Raw genomic sequence first — 19,275 nt, forward strand, 5'->3', positions numbered from 1 at the left:
CCAAAGACTTGTCTGTGATCCCTGATAGCCTTCGAATCCGACATGCATAGCTTCCAAATCTTAGCCAGTGATCATGCTTGATAACGTTTAGGAAGGTCTAGATAGACCAGGTTATTGGGGTTGCTTGGATTAATAAAAGAGAGAACTGACGTATTTCCTGTTCTCGGAACCGGGGGGTAAACCAAAACTTGGTATGACCTTGAAAAGCGGCAAAATGGAGGTCATATCTCTCCATAAGAAGTCCAAGGCTTGAGATGAAACAATTTTGGTGCAAGAGGCAACGGCAAAAAGTGTAGTCCTTCTTTGCCGCTCCAAGGCGAAACTTTTTTCGGGTACGGCAAAGTGATCAAGAATGAGTCGGGATATCTCTGGGATACTGAATATATTGCGGGGCGCCATCTGTGATGATTGTGTGGGCCAAGTTGCGATAAGCTTGTTTGTGATGATATGTCACTGCCAAACAACTAATTATGTAAGTAAATTTGCTATTCCTATGCACTCTACGACCAATCTACGACGATGTCGGAGTTCTCTAAGCTAAAGGCAGCACGAAAATTGCGAGAAACAAAGTCGTACGTTGGGTCAAAGTCACCTGGATCTGTAGCGTCGAGTTCATCGGACGTCGTTCCAACCACAGATTCCCCTACAAAAATCTTTGACGCAGAAACATCGCAGGCGGTGACAACAGTTGTCGAAATGGGCGAACTTTATAGGTCTTTGAACTCAGCACTAGAAGTAAGAGTAACGAACGACGAGAAGGGAAGGTACCGAGGGGTGTTCAACAAGTTTCTCCGGAAGCCTGGCGAGTTTTTTTGGGGGTTTCCGTGAATTTCTATTTACCCACATTACAACGCTAGGCGACGTTCTTCTTTCTGTAAAACCCAACGTCGCAGCCCTTTCAATTCAACACTTGGAAGATTACTGCTCGAACTGCTTTGGTCCTGGTTCTGAGCCGTTAAAGAGATGTACCATCTGCAAAGTTGTGCACTATTGCGATTCAGTAGGTCTCAAATACGGAGCTGTTCTCTACTCTATCACTAACTTGAGCTCCCAGAAGTGTCAATCGGCAGATTGGATCTTTCACAAACAGGAATGTGTCGCTTTGCAGAGATGGGTTTCCAATCGGTCCGCCGCGGCCGAACCCTCTTCGTCTCTCTCGGATTCATCGCCTCCGCTGCCTCGCGTTCCCAACGATGCTATCCGATGTCTGGCTCGGATTCTCTGGAGAAGACAAAAGATGGGTGACGCTAGTATCTGGGTATGCCGGTTTTGCGCTGGTTAGCTCAATTGTTTGAATGCTTACCACCTTTGTGACTTTAGGCTAGGGAAATTGACGCTATGCAATCTCGTGGGTCCCCCTCCTTGCACCTCATCAGGACCTTTGATAATTACTCCCCACGATAAGACCGGACATCGTTGTCAAAAGACCCAAATGCTCGAGACTCACAGCTCCATACGTTTCTGGCCCATTCCCTGGTTCGCTATCTGGGCCTCTCATCTCTAGAAGAGCTCGCAGCTTTCGGTATGCAGAATACGTCTGATCTAGTGGACCTAATCTCTCGGGTATGTTTTTCTTTTCTGTCTGCCTCACGAGTACGTTCTTACTTGACCTCTCAGTTCACCACTAATACTTTTACGATCACATCTCCGACCCTAGCCCCGCTTGGAGCCTGTGTATCCCCCTCTGTGGCACTGATAAACCATTCTTGCGATCCCAACGCAGCGGTCGTGTTTCCCCGCTCGGCGAAGGAGGGTGAGCCCCTTATGCAAGTTGTTGCACTCAAGTACATCGGTCCAGATGAGGAGGTGTGTTTTGCTTCTTTCCAGGCTCAGCGATAACCCTGTTAATAAAGTGTTTCAGATTCTTACTGCCTATATTGACACCACACTGCCCACGGGATTGAGACAGCAAGCTCTGAAGGAGACGTACCACTTCGTCTGCGAATGTCCCTTGTGCTCACCCCCGCCAACGAGCTCTGTTGACTGGAGAGAAGCGATGTGGTGCCCAAAGAAATGTGGCGGGGTATGTAGGGTGCCCACGGAGGGTTGGTGGCTTGTTACAATCTTTTAACGTGAGCTGACAGTCGTCGCCGCAGGAAACAGCCTGACACGATGCGAAAAATGTAAAGCGCCGGTCAAAGATACCGACGCTGTTTTGGACGCGCTACGGGTTGGTCAAGAAGGGTTAGACAAAGCTGAGAAAGTGCAGTTTTCAGGTTTGCTCTTCTGCTCGATCTGGTAGCTCCCTATCTTGATGAGTTTTACAGACCCAGCGAAAGCTTTGCAACTCACAACGAACCTCATACCCATTCTGATCTCCGCTGGCCTTGTCCCAGCTTCTCACCCCCTCCTCGGCCTTTCGAGGCTACACACCTCTTTCCTCATCGCCAACCTGGGCTCTTCGCCCCTGTCCGCTGCCGGCTCAGATGAAGAGATACAATCCCCGCAAGTTCAAGCTGAGGCCACACCAGCTCGAGCGCAAGAGGAGCTAGACGAAGCTATCAGAGCCGCTACGCGTTCCAGCACAGGGCTCTGTCAGATCCTGGTACACGGGCACCCTGTGAGGGGCGTTGCACTTGCTGAGCTTGGCAAGCTTCTCAGCGTCGACGAACCCGCGCCTAAGCACGTTGTTCAAGCTGGTCAAGACACACCATCCTCGTCTGGGATGCCTCAAGCGGCGGTGTACCCTCCTTCAGGGCCAGCTCGGCTGAAGTTGGCATATGACACGTTGGTGAGGACGAGAGGGGAGGTGATGGTTGGGTTTGGAGCTGTGAGTGGAGGAGGAGAGTTGGGGACTCTGGTTAGGACCGCCATTGTGGACCTGGAAAAGGAGTTGGGGGCTTGGAGCACGGGTCTGAGGAACGTGAGGGAGGTTGAGATGAAGGGGGGTAGGTGAGGGGCTGTATGCAGTTCGTGCATGCGCGTCTGACAGGTCTAACGTATTAGGGACCAATGTCATCTTCCTTCCGAACTTTTAGCTTGATGAGGTACATCTGGAATCTGCAGTGAATCGCAGTTTGACTCGCCACCGCGATGACTCTGTGCCTTGGTATTCATTCAGAACAACTTCGTCCTCATCCATCCCTCTTCTCGTGGTTCTTTCCATACCATATTTCACATCTACGCCAGCCTATTCAGTGGCCCAACAGACATTGGCGGATGAACAACTTGTTGCCCAAGCTTGGGAAGCCGTCTTTTTTGGCATATCGTCTCGAGGACTTGCCGAATCCCATTGCAAATGCTAGGGCAAAGATATGTTTCTAGTACATTCCCAGGACATCTAAGAGATTCTAATGATTCTTAACTTTAGCCGGCCAATGTCGTCCCGCCGGCGGTGACTGGAGGCCAAAATTCATGGAGTCACGATCATCTGCCCAAAGTCGAGCCCACTCTAAGCACAGTCGGTAGACGTAGACTGGATCGTCGTCGGTAAAGTCAGCCTCACTACTGCAAGTCGAAACGAGTGACTTACCCTCCATATCTAACGTCCGACCAATGGTTTTCTTCCAACGCTTTCCGGCAGTGGCGATCCGACGCAAGTACTCGTCGCCCCTCAGTGGGGGTGCCCGCTTCTCGTTTGAAGAGGGGATAGTCATGTCTGTAAAGTTCACTGCTTTGGAAACAGCCAATGTTGGCCCAGAGAAATACATGTAGATGTTGTAGACTTCTTGGTATGTTGGTGACAAAGGAATGAAGTGATACCTGCCGTGCTCATAAGCTTCTCATATTGTAGGTAGAAGGCCTGTGCGTACCAAGGCTGAATCCAATCGGAGAAGAACTCGTCATATACAGTGGCTTTGAGAGGCACACTGTCACTAGCAAGGAAGGCAAGAAATCTACCGCTGTAGCTCATCCCGTCCATATCGACCAGGTACTTGTATGTCCAATGTTTTCCCAATGGGACAGAAGTCGCGAAGCGGTGTGCAGCCATAAGTGCTGTGCGGCCGCCAGGATACTCTCCTGTTAATTTAACGAAAGCAGCGTCCATGATCTCCTCGTTCAGTTGGCCAATTGGAACGGAAACAGGAACGAAACCCGTAGAATTAGGTTTTGCAACGAGGACTGTGCGTTTAGTTTCCGATTTATCTGAGGCCATTCGTAGAAATCTGAAAGAGTCAGGATATGGGCACCCTTACACAGCTGCGAGGAACGCACCTGTGCCTTTGAAAATTAGGCGTGAAGCCGGGTGGGTGATTTCCGCCTCCCGTGGTCGCACCTCTCCAGAAAATCTTGTCGATTTTGTCTTCCCATAGAACTTCCATAGCGTCCACCTCCACCAGCTTCTTCTTGTCAGTGTCCCAACCATAGGTATACTCTTTCGTGCTTCCGTAATAATAATGACTGGGAATTCTGATATCTAGAAATCCTCTGGTCTTGGCTGGACTGAATATCGGGTACAGCGCCGGTATTGTTCGCCAGTCGGAGAAGAAGTGGCCTTGAAGGACATGTGAGTGGGGTTCATCGCAGTAATTGACAAGAGAAGACGTGGTTGGTGAGAAGCCAAAATCATAACCGCCACTTGGAGCAACGGACTCGGAGGTCAAGTAGGCTTTTCCTTGATAAACGACTTGATGAGTCCGTCGAGAGGAATAAAGGCGGCGAGCGGGACTGTCTGGAGGACAGGTTCGACGCCACGAGTCCCAAACGTTGCCGTCTGTACCCCAATCTGGCTTGAACTTCCCGCCCAGCATTGAGTCAATACCACCTGTCAAGGGGTGTTAACGGGGTGGAAGGATTAATTAGCGTGACGTACCTGTAGAATTTTGCAGCGTGAGATTAGGGTAACGTTGATGCTCCCAAGGCACGATAACTCTGCCTTCTGCCTTAGCATTAATCGGAAACTCCATGTCTGGAAGCTAGAGAGTGATTTAGAAACGAAGGGGGACTGACAATCTGAAGAGACGCACCTTTTTCACAAATTTCGCAAGCATAGAACGGAATCCACGAGCTCGAGCACTGATTTCCGAGTCATTGAACCTTCCATGGCCATTTTCGATCGTGATCTTTCTGTCCTTTATGCGAAGCAAATCAATCGATGACAGTTGGCCAACCTTGAAGATGAGAGTGAACAACAGTTGTCGTTGAAATATATTGAACTAACCTGGGCAGCACGGCGGCGTACTTCTTCACCAGAAAGTTCGAAAAATGGAGCCAAATCCGCCATCAACCCGTCGTACTCATCTACCATCTTCACGTTGTGCTTTTGCGCGAAATCCCACCACTCGTCGAAGCCCTTGGGCGGTGCCCGTCTATATCGTCTTCTGTACTCTTCCACTGCATCCTCTAGGCTCTTACTCTGCCGTTGCAGCTTTTCCTCGTATTTCGATTCAGCCTCCTCTATCAGCTTTGGTATGGGGTGCTCTTCAGGCTTAATAACGACAAAAGGTTCTTGATGCGTGTTTTTCCATATACCAGCCCTTTTCGACGGCCAGGACGTTTCTTGAGAGGGAAGGAAAAAGTTCATTGAATCGGATTTGAGAAATCGAAAGGTGCCTGCACCATAGACTCGGATGATGATGAAGATGGAACCCAGAGCGAGATATAAGCAATAGGTTCGAACGGACCTGGATATTTTCCGCATCTTGAACGCCCTCACCATGGGCATTTGCAGTACGGAAGGAGTTTTGGGATCGTTGCGGACCGCTCGTCAAAGGCCATGGATCGGAGCGCTTCATAATGAATGATTCTGGTGTCAGGTACGAGAAACCCCGAAAATACAGAGACATGACAGCTGGGGTCGAAGTTAGCCCTACACCAAAGGCGCAGCTTTTTTGACGTGCCGGTGGACCTTGGGGGGCTCTTCTTTTGATAGGGAGTAATGGGCCTTCATGAGCCCGCCGGCAAATTACCATAATTACCCTGCGATTGATGGAGATTGCACCTGGTCGAGACAGCGACTCACTTTGCAGTCGCTGGTCAGTTGCAGTTGCCCTCTAGTCAGCTATTGCTGCGGTTCTAAAATAGATCAGCTTGATATAAGAGTAAAAACGAATGGGTAAGTAAAAATAGAAATTACTGTGAACAACACCCTGATCCGTGTATTTCCCGCCCGTGGATGGGATAAGCCATGGTATCTCAGATAATCCACGGGCAACAGTGACGTTTGACAGCGGTAGATACTTCAAAAGTGAAAGGTATCAGTTCATTATGAATTAGAGCGAACAGCAGTTCCACACCTGTGGCCATCCGCAATGCACTAGAAGAGGACTAAGGTATTGGCTGATGCAGTATCATTTTGAACAGCAGGGTTTCCCACTCATATTGAGATTGAGCTGATATATTTTACACGCCCTTGCTTGAGAGCGCCTCTTCCAGCGTCTTCTACAAAAGATGTTCCAAGACGGTTGAAGGTTGTCAGTACTTATTCGAAAACCATCCTTCACGTCGACCTCTCCAAAACGGCGTTCGCATGGGCAGCGAACTCGTTTGGAAGCCAGAACGCCCTTAGATTCACCGGCTGCTTCGCTTGCTATCTCCATGCATTGATAGTTAGGGAGACGCCGTGGGATACGATGGGGAAGCTTAGCCTTGAGCGCAGGGTCTGATTGGAGCTCGCCGCAGGCCATAAGCGAGAAGCTGCGTGTAGTGAGGTGCAGTCAGGCTGAGCTAGATGTGATGACAACGGGCAAAACTCAAATAAGATGCAGGCAAAGGGAGCAAAGCCGAGACTCTATAAATTCGGGAGTGGCGCCGTCGGCCATAGAGGAACGTCCGAGCGCGGGTGAAAAAGGCGAATATTTGGATGTGGAACTTGGTGGTCTGTTTTGGTTTGTAACTTGGCCGGATGATACACTGGAGAATCATTGGGCCATTGATAAAATGACGAGAAATTGTATTATCAGAGTAAGTTTGTGTTATGATGCGGTATCAAAGAACAGTGGGGCCGAAATTCGAAGATGGATCGAGCAGTTACTAGAGAACGTTCTTGATCCTCCTGGTCTAACGAAAAAAAGGCGATTTGGGTGACAAGAGCTTTCGTTGTGAGGGTTTCGATGTAGTAACATCGGATGGTAAGCCGAAGAATCCGCGCAGCAGACGACAATTGCGCCCTCTGCTCTCCAGCAACAGTCGACCTGGTTACACATCAACACTCGAAGCAAGGGGAGCGTAAGTGAAGGAACATACGCCCATATCCAACTGTAAGTAGTCGCTGCATTTTGTCATGCGGGGATATTGGGCCCTGAAGAGGAACGTTACGGTGTACCGGTCAGCTGCGCAAGTCGATAAATCTGTGCCGCTGTGAGTCCGCCTGAGTGCCAGGATGGGTGTGGGGTGGGACAGACCGCGACGGGCTTCGGGCTCAGAAAGGCCCGGATGAAAGAAGAACCGTAGGTATTGTCGTAACGCTGCACTGAAAATTCTGCTAATCCAAAGTGGATCAAGATGTGGGACCTAGAAACAAGATAAGAAGATTAACTTTTCGCATTGTAGAACTACGGTCTGTTCTCATGGCGAAAAACTTCAAGGTTCTAGCAAGATTTAAACCGAAGAAATCGCCGTCTATGTTGAGCGAGGAAAGCAAGAGCACATCGGTCGGCTTCAATGAGTGAGTAGCTGGTAGGAGAGGCGGTTGTATTGTTGGTGGCAAGTTGGTGGTTAAGAGAAAAGATGGAAGTCCACCTTGTGACTGTTGCGCCTTTCAATCTAGGTCTCATACCACCACCATCAGAAAATTTCTTGAACACGACGATAGAGCAACATCTACGCACCATACTCATGACTAAAGTGTTCAAGGGAAGAAGGGGGGTAGCGTTCGGTTTCAACCCATACATATGCGTAGAACGGTGACTAATTGCCTCAAAAACTGTCCAGGACGTTCTCGGAATCTCTTGACTGAAATACTCGCTGGTGCTGGGGGCCATTCGTCGCCTGAAGCAATTCTGAGGTGCGCTTACTTATCATGGTCCTCAAGACTGTTGATGTTTACCTCGCACATCCGTAGAACTCATGCCACCCTACCTTACGTACCCACAACGACGCGGCTCGTGAACAACGGGGACGACGGGATTCGAGAAGATACCAACGTGGAATAAAAGATTTGTCTTGGTCAGACCCGAAAGATGAGCGCAAGGAGAGAGAACCCCGGAAGACTTCTCAATGGCGCAATCGTCAGCGATGAGGGCGGTTAATGTTTCTAGGATCATGGTACGTTTGCATGTCTAGTTTAAGTGTTGTTAAATGGGAGCGACTGACCTTTTTATCAGACTTCATACATAGAAATCGAGCCAGCTAGACAATCCAGCAACGTGGGTGCACATGGAAGGCGATGGGCAAGGTCGCGATGCTGAGTTGACAATCACCACATAGGTGAGTTTGGTGAGGTTGAGATTTGACGCCGGGTAGACTGACATGTTTCCTGCACAGGATCTCAACGCATTACAACCCAAGGAAATGTCTTTTCTCTTCCTCAACGATCTCAACACTGCTTGGAAGATGTTCGCCAGTCGACCCAAAAGGCTCCAGCCGACTTGACCTTCCTCTATCCCACCATACGACCATCGCCTCATCGCTCGTGCGGGTATAATCCACGGAAGCTGCTTTCGTCGTCTATGCCATCCCATCTTGTTTCTGGAATTAATCAAGCATCCTGTCCAAAGAAAGCAACGGCAACTTCTCAAAGTCGTTACGTGACAACCCTCGATAATCTCTGTCTTTCTTCAGACCCACTTTCACCGCTATCCATCACATCCTCTTTTTATGGTGCCGTCACCACCTGGACCTAGATCATCGACGAACCCCCCATTTTCCTCCCACCTTTCTCCCACTTTGCACGCTCCGACCACGACATATACACAACTCTGTTGCCACCTTAAGCAGTTTAGGCTCGACGTTGGAACACCATTTCCACGGCTTTTCTCATCGCGGACTCTGACTCGTCTAAAGTTCAGGACGTGCGAAATTCACGTTCCAAAGGTTTCCTTTCCTTACGGGCACTGGCCTCCGAAACCTGCTATGCGCCAAGGGATGCAACGATGGCCGTGGGTTTGTCACTCAAGGGAGGCGTGGCGGTACACGATGACCCATGTCAGCGAACGTTCAGATGTTGTCGAGAGGAGGGTCAACATGGTCATGACGGGAGATTCGTCGGGGTCATGCATGGGAGGTAAAAGTCTTTCCGAATCTAGGAAAGATAATACATCTTCTGATCAGACTTTCTCAGATAACGAAGCCAGCTACGGACGATTTGCCATTAGAACCCGTCGCCCTTGTCACAATCTGACGAAGTCGGGGTCAGTCGCAACCCGGACGTATACATGAGTCGCATCGTCCACCACTTCCCTCACCACATCCTCCTTGTTGCTTCCTCCCAACTCTCGTTGCCGTTGTGTCAGCCATAAATGCTTCCCTCACGTCTTCACCTTGTGTCTCCACGCGCAGGACATACTAATTCGGGAACAGGAACCTTAGTACCGTCCTCTCGTCATCGCGAGCAAGGGGTCAAATTGGCAGATAGCTTCGAACGAGACACACGGGCTGTTCGTGAGCTTACGCGGGGGTTCTTCATCGTCCCGGGGATTGTCTGGCTTGCTGCAGAATGCTGCGGCTACAAGGGCAGAGATGGAGGAAAAGGAGGGCTTGAAATTCACGAGAGGTTTGTTCATCTACATTTCTTTGTCACCCAATGCTTTGAGTATTGACGTGTTACCAGATAGATCGGACCTTGGGGGAGAGGCCGTTGTGCACCCGATCTTCGAGATGCTACGCAAGAGTTGTTGTCCATGGGGGGGAATCATTCGGGAAATCCGCACATGCTTCCGTTGACCCTACCCCTATGAAATTCTTCAAATCCTTGTTTCAAACCATCCCCCGAGCGGAGACTTTAACCTTCGCCTTGGCGTAGGTCATTGATGTCCTGCAGACTAGGGTCGGCTACCAGAAGAGTTTGGTTGAAGGTGTAAGCTAGTGATGATATGGAACGCAGCAGTAGTAAAAGCTTACTCGGAATATGGTCTTCGACGTGACTAGACTTTGTAGTTCCATTCGTCGAGTGTACAACTGGATAGCTGAGAATCAGCGACAGATTTTCCAAGAAAATGACAAGGGCATGGTGCTTGCAATGGCATGTCTCGTTTAGGAAGTCAGTTCACGGTTGCCCTTCGACCACAACAACTTCTGCGCGCCTTACTGATCTCTCGAAACCTACAGACTCTTAAGCTTCTCAATCGCTCTATTAAGACACTTTATTGCACATGGAGTCTTCGCCATCAGCCGCAGTCCTCCAAAACGCTAGGGGAACCAGCATCTCTGGAAATGCGCAGGTCATCACCGCTGGCCGCGACGTTGTTGTTCAACATGGTCTTTCCCCTACCGGTATGTAAACTCTGCATTTTCTTCATCATCGTCGTACATTCATGGCCCTCTAGGTCTCCCAGGCATATTCAGGCCTGTCAGCAATGCCACACACACTCGCTCAGGCCCTGTTGCCAGATGCGACGTTGGGACTCGCCTGCAGGTTATTGCTACGATCGAACAGTGGCTCGATGGTCCCGACAAGGAGCCTGCTGTCTGCTGGTCGAATGGACCGGCTGGTTATGGGAAATCGGCGCTATCGCAAACTATCGCGGAACGCTATGCCGCCGAGGGCAGGCTTCTAGGGAGTTTCTTTTTCCTTCGAGGCGCTGGTGAACAGAGTCACATTTCTCGTCTCATCCCTACTCTTGCACATCAGATCTCCCTCTCCATTCCTGCTACGAAGCCATTGCTGGAGAAGGCTCTTCGAGATGAGCCAGCTATACTGGAACCGTCGGTCGCTATGGCTCATCAATTTCAAAGGCTGATTATAGGCCCTATCCATTCCACCACCTCCGGATCCTTTTCTGCTTTCCAGATATTCTCTCGTCTTACCAAGCGATGGATCCTTATTATTGACGCTCTTGAGTGATACATCCAGAAATGGCCTTCCCTTCCGATTGCTCCTCACCAATCGAGTGGAGAAGCATATTCGGAAGAAGTTTGATGATTCTAGGCAAATTCTAGGGCCGAGTCGTTTGTGTACCCTCTGGACTTTGGGGATTTTGATGCTCGGCCTGATATCCAGATTTATTTGGAATGGGAATTTGGCCATGTCTACAACGGTTCAAGAAGCTCTTGCGCTCACCATGGGCACATGCGGTTAGTGGATTGTCGATAGAAGCTACCATGATTTCGTTCATCTAGAGAGCATGGGGGCGAAGATGCGCCATTGGCTCTTCATGGGTGAGACATCTCCTTCCGCTCTATTTTGGATCGCAAGGACTAAAGACCATCAAATTTCAGGGCATCTTACGAGTTGTCTTCGTATCCACTGATGATCTCACGCAAAGGCTACGCAGCGTCAATGCTATAAAACCCATATCATTTTGGAGTTCGTAAGATACATAGAGGTTAGTTACATCAGAGGTGGTATTACAGGTTGAAGAAGAAATGGGGAAGGCTTTTGATATAGTGCGTGTCTACTCATAGATGAATGCATCGCCTCAGTCCTCGACGAATCGGTCTCTATGAGCTATAATCAAGTCCGCCGTTTCCTTCGAGCGAGGCTTGATGGTGCACTTAAACGGTGCAGGTCGCCTATTTCCACAATAATCAATGACAGTGCCCAAGGAAAGACATTGTTAACACGTCGCACTGAGGGCTTTTTCTATGAACTCACATTATAAGACCCGTGATGTACTCAAGTCCGGGTTCGATCTCTTTGCCAGATTCATCGAGGGCCTTGGTGATGTTAAACGTCGCCAGTATCGACGCAGCAACGAGCCACAGGGTTGAATACGCAATGTGACTTCCCGGGCAAATCCTACGCGAGCGTATGTTAGCAAAGCCTGGGGGTGGAAAATGTGCATGTAAGGGAATGTGCTCAGAGAACCAAGATGTGGTGCGAGAAGAAACGAGGCATAAAGCGTTCAAAAAATTTACGCACCTTCGGCCGAAGCCAAACGCGATGCGAGCTGGATCCATAACATTAGGGTCAAGCTTCCCATCTTTGTCGAGGAACCGATCGGGATTGAACGTCTCTGGTTCGGGATAGTCGTTTTCGTCATGTAGCATCGCCCTACGCGAAGTATTAGCACGAAGTCCAAGGTTTGAAGGCGCGTCTTTACCAAGCATTTCCAACCACGATGGACCCTTTCGGTATGTGATATCCTTCATACACATCATCCTCGCTGAGGAGGTGAGGAACCCCTACATTGAAAGGAGCATGAGTACACCGCAATACTACCTGAGAGGAATTGACGTACCAAGCGGCACAGAGGGCCGGAACCTTTCAAGACAAATGATGAATGCGAAGATTAATATCAAAATGGCCAACAGACCTCAAAACCTCTTTCAGGACAGCAGCAAGATACGGAAGATCAGCTTCATCCGAGAAGTCAGGTAACCTGCCTCGTCCAACAACTCGATCTACTTCTGCTTGTGCCTTGAGTTGAAGTTCAGGAAAGTTGACCATTGCAAGGAGGAAAGTCTCCATTGCGGACAATGTCGTGTCAGCCCCAGCTGTGGAGTAACGATCAACTAGGGAAACAGAATATGTGGATTATGCGCATACCAGCAAAAACCATCGCAGATGTATCCTGTATAACCTCTCGCTGGTGTTCAGGATCCCCCGCTTTTCCGTCGACATTCTCAATGCACTCGGATGTGAAGCATGGTTGGACGGTGCCTGCCACCTGTATCAAAGGCGTAAGCGACCCCATTACCCGATGCAAAATGGTAATTACCATTTCCTTCAGGCAATCATCAAACGGCCGCTCCCTGAACCGCTTTTGCAAACCAAACCAAATCCTCGCTTGCCTTTTAAAACCCGCGCCAGGCATCCATTCCGGGATGTACTTGAGGAAGGGGATGAGATTCACAAATACCCGACTGCTTACAGTCACTTGGGCTATCCCTCCCAAAGCTTCCTCTGCGATGCGAATGTATGGATCTTCACGGGGTAACACTTTGATTCCGTACGCTAGGGAGAGGGCCATGCCGCCTATGGCGCTAGTCACGGCGAAATCAATTTCTTCCGATGAAAAGAGGATGATTGTACAATACGCACTGTTTGAGAGCGTCCGCGAAGTTTCCAGGATTAGCTAGAAGCAGCGGGAGCAACATCCCACGGATATATTCGCGTTGTCTTGAATGATGCGTCATTTGCTTTCCCGGGTGGAAGTAAGATTGGAATAAGCGGCGGCGTTCTCTCCAGGATTCACCATATGGCATAGACGACATGAGCCAACCCCATCCCATTCTTCGACAGAAGACATAATGAGTGTGAATATTGAGATGTACAGGGACGTCAGGATACTTACAATTCGGCAGTCATAGTCCACTTGAATCTGTGAACCACAGCGGTTCATGAGTTTAAGATGGCACAATACAAAAGACAATGTCACCCACCGACTAGAGTAGGTTGCCGAGCGCTTATCCAAGAGCTCGTTTGCGACCTTGAACGAATTAAGTACAACGATATTCATTCCTATAGCTTTGACGTAGAGGATGTCCGAATCTAATTACGCTATCAGGATAACAAAAGATGAAAGGTTTGTGTACAAACCATAATCCTTTGTCCACTGAGCGTAAGTGAGCCACTCGTGATTGGAAGGTATATCAAACAAGTTTCCAAGAAGCGGCAGTTTCTTCGGACCAGGTGGAGTCGGCAAGGACGTCGCATTGTATTTCTTCAGGATCCCCCATAGCGCAATAGATACTGCAATACCAGTGAACACCACTTCCAAGGGATGCATCCTTTCGAGCGATGGGCAAAAGAGGCAGAGGGGAGCGGCGTGGGGACATGCGTCGCCTTACATGCTGTTGAGCACCTGCTCAGAGCTGAGTTACAACTTGATGACACCGACGCCCACAGAACTTCAGTAGAATTGCTGAAAAGAACGGCGACTGCCTAAATTGGATTGGACTAGGGTCGCATTTCTGAAATGTCAACTGAGAGAGTCGAGACCATGCGAGTCGGACACTGACAAACAAGCAATGTGCCATGTGGGCACGTTCTGCCATAAACAGGATACTGTGAGTGATACCTCGTTTCTACCTATCTTTTCTGTTAAAACGTCTTGAATGAAAAAATCAACACAGTTGAAAATGACTCACGGGTAGATGCCTGAGCTTCAATAATGGTTGGAACCGGGAAATTGAATCCTGGTGAAAGGACGAGCCACCGCATGATGATTGTGGACACCCGGGGACATTATTCAAGAATCAAGCATTGAACATTAAAGGTCAAGATGGTTGAATTTCGAAGCAGGGGGGAGGCGCGGTGGGCGCGGTGCGTCTAAAGCAAAAATAAGATCGTTGGTTCAGTCCGAAACCACGATATGGCTGGGTTCTGCGATGTTTTGCAAAGATAAGGACATTGCTGATCCGACCGACATGAAGCAGCGCCATTCGAGTGCCGTTCCGAATTGATATTGAAGCAGCAGATCAGCTGAGTTTGCAAGGAGCGTTGTGAAGAGGTTGTTGTTTGTTACTATTTGTCAAAATTTACGACGCAATTCCTCCGCTACCGCCAAGTCTTGGCCAAGTCCTCGTGGCACACCCATGGCTTTTTACTCTATATATCTCGCGTCACTTTCTGCGAATAAGTACAGTCGTTTTTAAGACTCGGCGTTCGTCTCATGACAAAATTCACTTTGTCTAGTACAGAGTTTCAATTGCGTTCGGAATGATGTTTACACCAACACAGGGCCGAGGACCTCACGCAGAGCCAAAGTCATTCTGATTAGATGTCGGTAAACACTACCTATTTTTTTAAAAAGCCTATCGGACCGGAGGAGAGGGTTCTGAGGCCCTTCTAGTCCCGGAGCATCAGAACACTGGCACAGTGTGCTACTCGGTGAGTTCTCCCCATACTCCACTCATGATCTAATGTATCACTTCTGCTTCTCCCCATGTTTTCAGCTTTTGAACCGTCCAACTGCCTGCTGGTCAACCTTATGAGTTGGTAAATAAATGACCACCGAATGTGGTCCCGCGCCTCACGGAGGAGGAGAAGATAAAACACCAGTTTTGCCCCCTCCTTCACAACAGAACGGCAGAGTCCGCCAGAAAAGACACCAGTTCTCAAGATTGGCACGTCTTTCCCACCCGGAGATGGCGTGCTGGACTCTGGGATGCAATCCACTTTTTGCCTTCCACAATCTTCCAAATCATTATTCCAGCAGTCCCCAGACGTCGAATCAACGTCAAATACTGACGAAGAACTCATGCGATTTCCCCCCCCCCCACAGGCCCACTACTAACGTAGCGGGAATGTGAGGTCCATTTTCGCGACTTTTCAAGGACAGAAAATGGTGTGAGCTTTATGGGGCCTGCTAAAATGTTCGCTTTATAGATTTTTGGGGGGCTAACATGAGCGTGGTGCAGAGAACTACGTGGGACTGAAGTTGGCTCGAGCTCGGTGCCCAGCGTTGGTCGCTTGAACTTTCGGTCTATCGAAAGTGAATATTCTAGCGAGTCAATTATTACCATCACCATTAAATCGTTAATACTTATAGACTTTTCTTGGATTTTTCCGTGCTCTGAATGGACTTTGAATTTCGACAGTTGCAGTTAGTAAGGTGCTACCATACCGCTGGCATAAGATATATTTACCGGCAGGATAAATGGTATTAGGTGGGGATTCGGGCACGTTCACTCCTATCTAATCCGCTAATACGTTCACCACAACTACCGTCGGGCCGATGCTAGTAGATCCCAAAAACCCTCAATTTCCCGAGTTGTTCATGTTCTATAATCCAGTCTACAAAAAAAAACGCACATTCTCGAACAAGTAGAAGTTCAATATTGGAAATCTACTCGGAAAACTGGTTCTAAACGCTTGGCGATGTCGGGAATTGTTGTCCGGAAGACCGAGGGAAGCCGAAACTCTCACGGTTACGGTCCGGTTACTCGGTGCCAATCGCATTGACGTCTTTATCATCGACCACCTCCAACGACCTCTACACACCTCCGAACAATGAGTGGCAACTTGGCTTCAGGTAAGTACACGTCGTCGAGCATGGCGAGCACGCTCCAACCGCAGAACAGAATACTCGGCCTGGAAGGACCTCCAGAGCATCTATGACGCAGATCACTCCAAGATTGTGCTCAAGGAGCTCTTTGCCCAAGATCCTCAGCGATTCTCCAAATTTTCCCGGGAATATGCGTCTACCAGCGGTCCCGACGTCACCCTCCTCCTCGATTTCTCGAAAAATCTCATCACGGAGCCTATCCTGAACAAGCTTCTCGCTTTGGTCCGTGAAGCCAAAGTGGAAGAGTACCGCGACAAAATGTTCGCGGGCGAGCACATCAACACCTCTGAGGACCGCGCCGTTCTGCACGTCGCCTTGCGCAACTTTAACGACTTCAACATCTCCGAAGCTGGTGTAGACGAAGTCAGTGGCGTCCTTAACCACATAAAAGAGTTCTCCGACGCTGTTAGGAGCGGCGAGTGGAAGGGGTACACCGGCAAGACTATCAACACTATCGTCAACATTGGGATCGGCGGATCTGATTTGGGCCCCGTCATGGTCACTGAGGCGCTGAGGGCGTATGCCAAGCGCGATCTCAAAGCGCATTTTGTGTCCAACATTGACGGAACACATATCGCTGAGACGCTTCGCGAGTGTGACCCTGAGCGAACGCTCTTCATTATCGCCAGCAAGACCTTCACCACTCAGGAGACCATTACCAACGCTGAGAGCGCGCGTAGCTGGTTCCTCGCCACGGCCAAGGATAAATCTCACGTCGCGAAGCACTTTGTCGCGCTCAGCACGAACACCAAGGCGGTTACGGCGTTTGGTATTTCAGAGTCAAACATGTTCCAGTTCTGGGACTGGGTTGGTGGGCGATACAGTTTGTGGAGTGCGATCGGATTGTCGATCGCGTTGGTGATTGGGTATGAGAACTTTGAGGCGTTGCTCAAGGGAGCCCATGGAATGGACAAGCATTTCAAAGAGACGCCTCTCGAGAACAACTTGCCCGTTCTTTTGGCCGCCATCGGTATCTGGTACAACGACTTTTACGGTGAGTAACGTTTCAAGCTTTAGAACAATTTACTTACAGCCCATAAAGGCGCTCAAACCCTCGCTCTCCTTCCTTATGACCAATACCTCCATAAATTCGCGGACTACTTCCAGCAGGTACGCCTTTATCTATTCTTATCATTCCGCCATTGACTCTGCGAACCACTATATCCCAGGGAGATATGGAATCCAATGGCAAATTCATCACCAAGAATGGCCATCGCGTTAACTATCAGACTGGGGTACGTCCTCCAGTTCATCATCAGAACGCCGCTGATCCTACTTCCTTCCCCAAAAACAGCCCATCATCTGGGGTGCCTCCGGTACCAACGGCCAACACTCCTTCTACCAGCTTGTGCACCAAGGCACCAAGCTCATCCCGGCAGATTTCATCGCCCCAGCAACGACGCACAACCCCATCGAAAACTCGAAACATCACCGCATCCTCCTGTCCAACTTTTTCGCGCAGCCTGAGGCGCTTGCGTTTGGGAAAACTGAGGAAGAGGTCCGGAAGGAGTTGGGCGCTGGTGCGAGTGAGACTTTGATTAAGAGTAAGGTGTTTGAGGGGAATAGGCCCAGTAACAGCATTATGTTCCCCTTGCTGACACCTGCTACGCTTGGTCAGTGTTTCGGTCTTACCGTTCTGGATATTTTGCTGACAGGGCTTTGTGGTATAGGTGCTTTAATCGCGTTGTATGAGCACAAGATCTTTGTGCAAGGTGTTGTTTGGGGTATCAACTCGTTTGGTATGTTACGTCTTCTGCCCACTCTCACCAGCTGATTTATGTATTGTAAAGATCAAATGGGCGTCGAGCTTGGAAAGGTCCTCGCTAAAAACATCTTGGCCCAACTCGGCAAGCCAGAGGATGTCAAGGGCCATGACAGCTCCGTGCGTATAATCTCTCCTCGCGTTGAACAGATTCATTAACCCGAAGTAATAGACGACTGGGCTTATCCACTACTACCAAAAATTCAGGAAGGAATGAATTCGAATAGAGGAGGTGACGCGGCGCGTTCGGCTTTGATTATCCGACAGACATCGAAGGAAAAGAAAGGTGTAAGATATGAATAAAGTATCCAGCAGTTTGAGAAGGTCTTTTGTTGTTTATTCGATAGGTTTTAGAACGTCGACACATGTCACACATTCTGAATTTCTTGATCCTCGATGAGAGGTTGACCCCTTGAGGATCACTCGGTCCGGAGCATTTGTTTTCACTGATTAATGATCCGTCATGTTATCCGTGCATCCGCTCAGGTACATACACCGGAATGATATTGCAGGGCATCGGGACCTGATGCACACATGTCGACAGATGTCGACGCGCTCCAGATAGGACTTTTGAGGCAAAACACTCCGGTGTGCCAAGGTCAACAATCGAAACGAAACAGAACGGAAGCTGGCTTGATGTTGCCCGAACTTGACACTTGTATGGATGGCCGAACGCTCAGCGCTCAAGCCTCGCAGTGTCCGACGGATGCGCACTCCAGGCACCAGGCTATGTAAGTCCTGCATCTTCCTGCATCCGTTGAAATAGACTTTTGCATCAGAGTTTGATCCATCATCTATGTTTCTTTCGGGTTTGTCCCAATCTTTATGAGGGTAAAAAAAATCGATGGCAACGCAACTCGACCTCAACTCGACCTCAACTCGACCTCGCTAGACAAAGTGAACTGATTACGCAAAAATTACAATGACGCATATCCATGACTAACTACCCCAAAACTACCCGATGCACGAAACGGTTTGCAGAGAAACAAAAAGGAGAAGTGCGCATGTGATCTTCATTCACATGACTGTCCACCTGAGCAAAGTTTCCTAGTTTGGCCGGCCCACAAAACTTACTAACGTTACATTTTAGAATATACGACGGAGTGCGAGAGGATTGATCGTTTTGACAATTTCGAGTAAGTAGGCGCAGGGAGCTGATTATGCAAGCCCTACTCCACCATTCTAGTAAGGGTTTCCTCAGTTCCCCACGTGGCTTTTCTTTCAGACAGCAAGCCACGGTGCTTGGATTGAACTGCGACCAAACTGCGACAGCAGGCTCTGCAAGCTCTACGAAAACTTACATTCTCTCATGGATTGTAATACTTAAACTGCGAACCCGAGCTTGTATACAGGTTTACACGGAGTGGTGCAGACGCGTGGTTCAGGTAAGTTCCATTTCAGTAAGCACCCGCGCTGGCTCGATGATGCGCATGACGGTGCAATGGTACCAGAGGGCTCAGGCGACACCGTTTACAAACGTTCAAACGTCGGAAAGGCAAGGGAGATAGTCGCGGATCAAACCTC

General features: G+C 49.3%; 7 protein-coding genes across 7 annotated transcripts; 4 read left to right on the forward strand and 3 right to left on the reverse strand.

Moving 5' to 3' along the window:
- Positions 1–519: 519 nt before the first annotated feature.
- On the forward strand, positions 520–2,896 carry LACBIDRAFT_299815 (uncharacterized protein; the record flags this gene model as incomplete). The annotated part of the gene is made up of 9 exons (XM_001882519.1): positions 520–802; positions 858–1,000; positions 1,055–1,258; positions 1,321–1,348; positions 1,406–1,563; positions 1,618–1,806; positions 1,862–2,045; positions 2,097–2,216; positions 2,268–2,896. The coding sequence occupies 9 exons, from the start codon at positions 520–522 to the stop codon at positions 2,894–2,896; spliced, it is 1,938 nt and encodes a 645-aa protein (XP_001882554.1).
- A 394-nt stretch (positions 2,897–3,290) lies between these two features.
- Positions 3,291–5,464, reverse strand: LACBIDRAFT_250899 (uncharacterized protein; the record flags this gene model as incomplete). The annotated part of the gene is made up of 7 exons (XM_001882676.1): positions 3,291–3,415; positions 3,473–3,702; positions 3,753–4,106; positions 4,156–4,705; positions 4,754–4,856; positions 4,908–5,051; positions 5,102–5,464. The coding sequence occupies 7 exons, from the start codon at positions 5,462–5,464 to the stop codon at positions 3,291–3,293; spliced, it is 1,869 nt and encodes a 622-aa protein (XP_001882711.1).
- A 2,193-nt stretch (positions 5,465–7,657) lies between these two features.
- Positions 7,658–8,707, forward strand: LACBIDRAFT_299817 (uncharacterized protein). Its single transcript, XM_001882520.1, has 4 exons — positions 7,658–7,885; positions 7,943–8,145; positions 8,205–8,307; positions 8,365–8,707. Exons 1-2 carry the CDS (start codon positions 7,773–7,775, stop codon positions 8,031–8,033), a joined length of 204 nt encoding a protein of 67 aa, XP_001882555.1. The 5' UTR covers positions 7,658–7,772; the 3' UTR covers positions 8,034–8,145; positions 8,205–8,307; positions 8,365–8,707.
- Positions 8,708–9,269: 562 nt separating this feature from the next.
- Positions 9,270–10,082, forward strand: LACBIDRAFT_299819 (uncharacterized protein). Its single transcript, XM_001882521.1, has 2 exons — positions 9,270–9,592; positions 9,654–10,082. Exons 1-2 carry the CDS (start codon positions 9,339–9,341, stop codon positions 9,760–9,762), a joined length of 363 nt encoding a protein of 120 aa, XP_001882556.1. The 5' UTR covers positions 9,270–9,338; the 3' UTR covers positions 9,763–10,082.
- Positions 10,083–11,319: 1,237 nt separating this feature from the next.
- Positions 11,320–13,709, reverse strand: LACBIDRAFT_190903 (uncharacterized protein; the record flags this gene model as incomplete). The annotated part of the gene is made up of 12 exons (XM_001882677.1): positions 11,320–11,550; positions 11,633–11,776; positions 11,900–12,031; positions 12,081–12,162; positions 12,219–12,241; positions 12,294–12,474; positions 12,527–12,647; positions 12,699–12,963; positions 13,022–13,213; positions 13,275–13,301; positions 13,363–13,471; positions 13,520–13,709. 12 exons carry the CDS (start codon positions 13,707–13,709, stop codon positions 11,457–11,459), a joined length of 1,560 nt encoding a protein of 519 aa, XP_001882712.1. The 3' UTR covers positions 11,320–11,456.
- Positions 13,710–13,901: 192 nt separating this feature from the next.
- Positions 13,902–14,143, reverse strand: LACBIDRAFT_299822 (uncharacterized protein; the record flags this gene model as incomplete). Its single annotated transcript, XM_001882678.1, has 2 exons — positions 13,902–14,020; positions 14,071–14,143. 2 exons carry the CDS (start codon positions 14,141–14,143, stop codon positions 13,902–13,904), a joined length of 192 nt encoding a protein of 63 aa, XP_001882713.1.
- Positions 14,144–15,934: 1,791 nt separating this feature from the next.
- LACBIDRAFT_320024 (glucose-6-phosphate isomerase) lies at positions 15,935–17,968 on the forward strand (the record flags this gene model as incomplete). Its single annotated transcript, XM_001882522.1, has 8 exons — positions 15,935–15,956; positions 16,006–16,983; positions 17,032–17,099; positions 17,159–17,224; positions 17,284–17,602; positions 17,660–17,728; positions 17,780–17,871; positions 17,924–17,968. 8 exons carry the CDS (start codon positions 15,935–15,937, stop codon positions 17,966–17,968), a joined length of 1,659 nt encoding a protein of 552 aa, XP_001882557.1.
- Between the last annotated feature and the right edge of the window lie 1,307 nt (positions 17,969–19,275).

This window comes from Laccaria bicolor, genomic scaffold (assembly GCF_000143565.1).
Source record: "Laccaria bicolor S238N-H82 LACBIscaffold_17 genomic scaffold, whole genome shotgun sequence".
Lineage (NCBI taxonomy): Eukaryota > Fungi > Basidiomycota > Agaricomycetes > Agaricales > Hydnangiaceae > Laccaria > Laccaria bicolor.